This window comes from Amphibalanus amphitrite, unplaced genomic scaffold (genome assembly GCF_019059575.1).
Source record: "Amphibalanus amphitrite isolate SeventyFive unplaced genomic scaffold, NRLGWU_Aamphi_draft 000850F_arrow, whole genome shotgun sequence".
Lineage (NCBI taxonomy): Eukaryota > Metazoa > Arthropoda > Thecostraca > Balanomorpha > Balanidae > Amphibalanus > Amphibalanus amphitrite.
The window spans coordinates 195098-202730 of record NW_024882344.1 but is presented as its reverse complement, the minus strand read 5'-3'; the positions used below and the strand labels follow the sequence as shown (position 1 = coordinate 202730).

Genomic DNA, 7633 nt, shown 5'->3' with positions numbered 1-7633 from the left:
TTCAGGTGTATTCTATTCAAGCCGCCCTATAGCCTGTTACTGCGGACGTGTTTCCATCGAAAAGTTGCTAGATACAGAAGAGACGACTTACGAGATGGCCCAGTCACTCGATAGGACTGTTATTTGGCGCCTTCTGAATCCCTCTTCTGAAGTCCCCGAGATGTGTATCTTCAGCTCTGTACTTGTCTGTTCAGAGTGCCTTTTCGAGACAAGGCTTGGGTATTCTCACACCTAGCTACTACACTTTCTGTCGTAGACTATATATTCCGTGCTACTACTATGATCCCTGTACCTGATGTTGAAAAGATAAATGTGTTCATTTTTATTTGTGTTTACAAGGGAATTGTTTTCCAGAAATTGCTAAAGATTATGAAAAGATATGAATTGATAGGGGAGAGTGGGGTGGGTTGTATCAGTTTTTACTCCGAGACCCATAACCTCGTAACTATCCGTGATAAACTCATTATTTCCATACTATCCCCTTCCTTGATTCTTCTGCTTTTTTGTGCAAAGTAACTTTTCCGCTACCTCTACCAGTTTTTCTTCTACGGTCTGCCGAATAGAACAATGTTTTTGATACAACTTGCCCCATGGCTTGGGTGAGTTGTATCACATGGTGGGGTAATTTGTATTACTATTTCACGTTTCAGGGAGTGTGCTTGCTACTGGTTTTGAACATAACAGCAACATTAAATGGGGTTAACACAATGTATAGGTATGCTCAAAGGCTTCACTTTATTAGACCAAACTTAGGTCAATGCAATCCGAACGAAACATCAACAGACTAGACGCAAAAGTGGCCCGTTAAGAGCAAAGAAGCCAACACATTGTGCCGAAATGGAACGAGCATTGACTAGCTACCTACAAACGCGAGCCAGGGCTTAGCTTTCGCGATCAAAAACAACATACCCATACATGCATACATACATACATGTTACAACATACCCCACCCGGCTCTGATACAACATGTACCTAGCCGCCATCTTGGAAAAACATCCTCGTGCTAAAAAAACAGCGGACAGCTGGAGAAATCCGTTTTCACTCACGCAGCCTTAGAACCTACCCTCACCACCGCTATGCAGATCTTTCAAATTCGTGCACATCTAAATGCCCAAAACACACATTTTCTTGCAACTTATTTTTTTAGAATGACATTAAAAAAACATAAAATCGGCTCTCACCTCGAGACACGTCCACTCAGCCACAAGACAGAACAGGGAAAGATGGCGCCCGGAAAACCTCGTCGGCTGGTCGTGTCGCGAGCGCCATCCATTGGATAAGTTTGGCACAATTCGCCCTGATACAACTTGGACATGATACAACTCTCCCCGCTCTCCCCTATTTGATCTTAGCACTAATTATCGTTTTGTATTCCCTTGGCCGATCGTTTCATGATCGACAACTGGTATCTGATGTGACTTGTTATCTCCCTCATATCAACCAAACTCATTCGTTCCAACCCTAATATATATTCATGTAACAAACAGTCGACACATATACATACAAAAAGGCATGCTATTCTATCCAAATACCATGTATCACAGCATCTCACCGACTCTGCGCCGGAAAGGCGGACGGACGGAGCACATATCTCCAGACGCGGCGTCCGCCCCAAACACACGATAAACCATCTCGTTTAACAAAAGTAAAAGTACGCGTGCGTTCAGCCGCGCGACTGCGAGTGACGGCGCACGGCGTCGGTCGGCGGCGCGCTGCCATGTGCGCCAGGCTCGCCGCGGCGCGCCAGCGGCCATCGCGGCGCGGATCGCCAGAAAAACAGGCCTCCTGCGGCCGGGCCGGCGCAGCGCGCGGCGTCCCCGCTGAGCGCCGCTGCCGGCCCGCCGAGACGGGTCAGCCGCCGACTCTCCCTACGTGCCTGCGAGTGGCCGCCGCTCAGGATGGAGGCCACAGCGAGCGGCGCACGGGCCCACGGAGGGAGATGGGTCGCCAGAGAGGGCAGGGGACCAGCGCGCGGCCAGGTGCGGAACACGAATTGGGACGGACCCAGGCAGGGAAAGGCCGCGAAGAAAGGCAGACGGAGCGATGGAATGGAACAGTGTGGCCGGGAGCAGGCAAGCAGAAACGAAAATGGCAATAGGTGAACGAATCCGAATGGATACAACGGGGCTGCTAAGCGTCTGGCTGGGAAAGAAAACGTCTTGGATTGTAACCACGGAGCGTAAAACGGGGGAGAAATACAACAGTTCACACATTCAATATTGCGGCCAATCCCCGCCCGGTTACAATGTGTGGCAGTTCTGTCGGCACTATTCTCCGTCCAACACATCCTTGGTCCCAGAACAGCGCGCCTCCCGGCCCAACTAGAGTCGCAGGCTGCGTCCGGACAGGTCGCTGTTGAGAGTGCACCGATCCTATCTTAACAGCTGGGAGCGCGGCGCTTAGTGCTTTGTTTACTCTGCCGGGCGGACCCGCACAATTATGGAGGCCCGTTCACTGGCTGGCTAGGTGCGTCGATGGTCCATAAAGGCGACCGGCGGGTCGTTTTACTGAGCGCGCGCGGCGGCCGGTGGCGGCGGTTCCGCCCTGGCCGCACACCCACCGTGTGGCCCCCACCGCCCTCCGTGGGCACGCATTCTTTCCACGGGCACTGGAATGCGGCGGCGTCCCGTAAGTCACCGGCGCTCGGCTGTCCGCGCCTGCGCAGTGCGCCTCTGCAGCGCGCGGCGCGCGGTGCACCTGGCTGCCGCGCGGCGATGGCCGCGGGAGCGCCGCCACTGCCGCGAGGGCGGCGCCAGCCGTCGTAATCACAGGTCTCCTCGCGGCGCTCAATTATCACAAGATGAGGAGGGTGGGACAAAATGGTTTAGCCGGCCGCCGCTGACTGCTGAGCCGATCGCGGCGAACCAGCAGTCCCACCCGATGGTGGCGGTCGCGCTCGGACTTGGTCGGTGTTAAAGCACTGTCCCCTCGCGCGCCGCGACCGATGAGATAATAACAATGACTGGCACACCGGCACTGCGTGTCCGTAGCGCACACCCAGTGCACGTGTCCGCCCGGCGCACTAACTGGCGTACGTCCGTTCGCAGCGCTCAATCACCTCGTGAACATTGTCTATTCGCTTCTTGAGGATCTTGATGCTTTTCTCGGGCAACGTCGGCAGAAAGTCGACGAGCTCCGGATGCGTCTCGCGGAAGATGCGCCGCAGTGCGGTGCCCACGTCGCCGGCGCGGTGGAGTCGCCTTATGGCCTCTACCGTGTCTCGCCGGAACACGCACGTAGCGTCGAGCATGGTGCGATGATACGGCTCGTATTTGTCGAGTAGGCGGTAGCCGTGTAGCAGACCCGACTCGTTGTCGAGGAACATCAACAGGCCGGTGGACGGGTCACGCGCCAGGTTGTGCGCGGGCGAGTCCATCATGGACGGGTTCCACTGCTGGTTGTAGAGGTTGTTGACGATGCGGTCCAGGTTGGCGGTGAGGTAGTCGAACAAGATCAGGTCGGACCACTGCGCCAGCTCCAGCACCGTGTCGCGGTTCTGCTCCATGTTCAGCCCAGAGAGCCGCAGGTCGGCCGGGTGCAGGCGCCGGTCGGTGCCCCGCAGCTGCTCTGGGATGAACGCTGGCGTCAGGTTCTCCCTGAACCTCGTGAGCACCACGGGCCGCTGCTCGGCCCACTGTGCCAGGCTGAGCTGAGCGCGCACCGCCGACCACTGCCGCTCGGCCGGCTGCACCAGCAGCAGAGAGGTCGGCGGCAGGTTTCGGATCCCGAGCTCCCGACTCAGCAGGAAGCTGAAGATCTCGCCCTGGATCTGGTCAAAGTTCTGACGGTAGCGGCAGCAGGACTGCGTACCGTTCTCGAACGTCAGCAGACGGTTCTGCATGCGGCCGCAACCCTCCTCCACTTTGATGAGAGCGGCGCGCCGGCAGAACGCCCTCCACTCGGTGACCTCCTCACTGGCCACTCCTCGGGGAAGCGCCACCTCCACGGCATCGCTCCAGAAGATGCCGTCCGTGAGCTCAGCGACGTCGGACTCCTCATCTTCAACACTAGCGTTGACTACCACCGCTGGCCGGGCAGAGGTCCTCTGAAGGCCCGCCGCAGGTGAGCTCTCTGTGCTCACCAAACTCGACAACACACTCTCACTGTCCTCACTCACTGCGGTACCCAGGTAGCTGATGGAGTCCACAAGCTCCACCGGCAGCTCGGCGGGTCTCGGGGTGACCAGCGGCGGCCGTCGGCCGAGCGCCGTCAAAAGTCCAGCGGCTGAGGGAGCCGTTGTCGGAGGCGTCACTCCCGAGTCCGTCTCGGCGTAGAGCGGCGGCAGCACGTACAGAGGGATCAGCACTCCCAACACGGTGCCCAGCACGAACGCCACTCCGGCGGCGATCACACAGAGCGCCTGCGCCGTGCGCGTCGGCGCCACGCGCACACCGAGCACCTCCAGCTTGTGCATGGCGGCCGTCACACAGGCATGGGCGCGGCGCGGCGCGTCTGTGTGCGCCTCCTCGCGGCGCGGCGGCTGCGGCCCGACTGTCCCGGCAGCGGCGGCGGCGGCGGCGGCGGCGGCGGCGGCCGGGCGGCTGGGCGGGCGGCTGCCGGCGGCGCGGGGCGGAGACTCCTCGCCCATGCACCTGCAAAACGTCACACAGCGCTCAATCAGTGGCGGCCGACGGGTGAATTACCGTGCCGGCGAGCCGTCCCATTGGTGGCTAATTGATTACGTCAGAGTGACGTCAGTGGTGACGACCGGCCGGCCGGAGACGGCAGACCGAGAGGCGACGGGCCGGCCGGCCGCCGAACGCGGCATCGACACGACACCCAGTCACAGCAGCGCGCGATAACCGCTGACGATGAGGACAGAACACACAGGCACTGACACACGGACAAGGTGGGCGAGCGGTACCCCGGACCAGAGCAAACAGACATGCTTACTGAGCGACCAGTTTAACAGAGGATGTAGTGATGTAGGTGACCGAAGATACAACCAAGCAGATTACATCACAGCCAACACGTAAACAAACACCACGGAGGAAGAATCATGGATGAGCGTTCGATGTGTGTCTTAACGTAAATTCATGGTTTTTTTTCCCCATATTCATGGCATAGTACATGGATATGGGTTTTCCCATGTTGTCTTGCTGTAAAAGTGGCCACCGGTCTTAGTTAGGACGGCCGGTTTGTTTTGCGCGGCGTAGTTAGGTCGCCGCCCTCCTCGCGAGGCCGGTAACGTAAGTTAGGGCCACTAAAAAAAAAAAAATGCATGGAATGTGTGATGGTGGTAACATTTGGCTTTTATCATGGAACTCATTTGAATTACCTACTTCATTTACTTATATTTTGGTACCTAATTATTCTAAATGAAGTAAAAATATACCAAACAAAATAAAAAGGGAATTAGGATTAGACACAGAGGGCATCAGCTGACTGCAGCTTACAAACACAAGGATTCAGCGTATTGAGCTATTGTTCAGTACCGAATATGGGTGCATGATCTATTGCCCAGAGATCCGGTCACGAGGCTTCTAATTATTGACATCTGAGAGGCAGTGCACTTAGTGAAACGTTGTCCTGTCAACGCAGGCACTAATTAACACCAGAAGCAGTACCTAATAGTGCTAAAAGCAACTGTTCTGAGAATGAGTTCGGGAGCTGCGAATGGAGACAGCCCGGCAGAATGCAGAAGCATATAACAGTTTTATGACTGTTGCGTGGGAGATAATACACAACTCGTGATCCCCAATTGTGCAGGTATATAAATTTGGCTTGTTTGTGAGGGTCACAGCACCTCGTCCACAATATTCAATATTCATTGAGCATTCATCATATTTATTAAAACGGTATGGCACCCCTTAATTAAACAAGGAGCGTATAAAAAAATGTTGCTTCTGTAATACACAAACGCCACTCAAGACAGGACGAAAAGCACGGCTATTGGACGGAAGCTACAGCATGACAACGTTCAAAGCGTGCAGAATTGACAGAATGGTCAAAGATTATCCCAACGTCACCGGTGTGCCCTCCTCCGCAGTGCTCACCGTTCACACGGGAGCGCTATTTATAGTATACCCCATTCCATCCCGAACAGAACAGGCGGTACTAACCAACGAGGTCCATAAAACGGGCCCGGACCCTCGCAATCACCGAGACAGCGTGGGTTTCCAGCCGGCAGCGTCTTAACCCGGCTGGGCCGTGGGAGGGACGGGTCGATGGAATTTGCCGCCTCCGCGCCCGACCGGACCCCGGTCCTGGTTAAATCGAGGGACGGTGGAGGGGTGCAGGGGATCAGCTAAGCGTCTTCCGGCGAGCGGCTCTTCTATGAGCGCCGCGGCGGTGCCGCCGATAACACCTCGGCACCTGCGGCTTACCATTGTGATTGTACCGCCGGAATGGGGACTGGGCGCCGCGCCGGCCGCATGCCTGCGCCCGGTTAAATACCTGGCGGCGCCAGGACGCGTCGTGTGTGGCCCCGTGTGACCGTCCGGCCAGCGGGGGTTAGCACTGCTCCCCGCGGGGGGCTCGCCTGAAGGAGGGTCCGGCTCGGGCGCTCCGATAGACGCCGCGTCCGTCTTTGACATTAGTGGAGACGGGCGACTGAGATGGCTTCACCTGGGCCCTGACAGGTGAGGATTTCTCGCACAATCAGGGGGCTTATGGCTCCATAAGGACTAAATTTCTATAGTCCCTTGTTTCGAACTAAGTGCGAAAATATGTCTTCTCCCGTGGACATGGAGCATCGTTTACGGTAAACAGACGCAAACAGTCCAAGGATGTAATTTCCCGGTGTCAATGTCTTTAGGTCACTGTGTTGGTCTCCTGGCAAGCGTATACCAAACTTACTTTTGTTTACTCCTCCAAAAAGTGGCATCTGAATAGATATGTGAATAAGATAAAAAAGATAGACACATACAAACGACTCATCATCTACATCACTAGGTAGAGACATCGCTGAGTACTAAGGTACCGTAGGTGGGGCTATTGGAGACCGTGAGGCTAGTTGAGGCATGGTATGTTAAAATCGCTATAAAATGAAAACCGTTTGATATTTTTGTTGTCATTTTTGCTCAGGCAATTCACCGCTCGATTCCCCCCAAACCTAAGCAAAAATGACAGCAACATATCAAACGGTTTTAATTTTATAGCGATTTTAGCACACTTTCTCAAAAAGCTAAACGTATAATAGCTAAGCGTATATGAAAACGTACCTATACCTTTACGGTAAGCTTTTAGCATTTTTTCGTTTTTCAGTGCAACCACGAGACAATTACGGTTGCTGGTTTATGATAATCCATTGACTCGTGCACGCTTAAACTCTGACCGTTAAACTCTGGCAACACCCCCGTATGAAGGGCCGTCTCCCCGTGCCAGGCTAAGTTTGGCCTCTGTGACACCCTTGACACCCGCGAGTCTTGTGACACCAATAACAGGCGTGTCGGGGCGGGGGACTCTCTCCAGCGACTAACACCCGACAAAGCTCGAGGTCGGTCGTCAGCTGGCTGTCAGCTGTGACAGTGATGGCGCGCCGAGGACAAACTCGGCGAGGTGCCGTATGTCCCTGTAGGAAAGACGCTGGCAGCGGTCAAGGCTGGGGATCAGCTTGTGTAAGAGATGAGTGCGACAAGGATAAACAGCATGCTAGGAAAACAGAGGAGTGACAAGTGACAGTGAGGGAAGT

The 7633-nt window shown here is 55.3% G+C and overlaps 1 protein-coding gene across 1 annotated transcript in view; it reads right to left on the bottom strand.

The window, feature by feature from the left end:
• Positions 1–1453: 1453 nt before the first annotated feature.
• Positions 1454–7633, bottom strand: part of LOC122367104 (extracellular serine/threonine protein kinase four-jointed-like) — a 36315-nt gene continuing 30135 nt past the window's right edge. The window contains exon 2 of the mRNA XM_043339916.1: positions 1454–4592. Coding sequence (XP_043195851.1) covers positions 3023–4588 — 1566 coding nt within the window. The 5' untranslated portion in view covers positions 4589–4592 and the 3' untranslated portion in view covers positions 1454–3022. The remainder of the gene's footprint in view (positions 4593–7633) is intronic.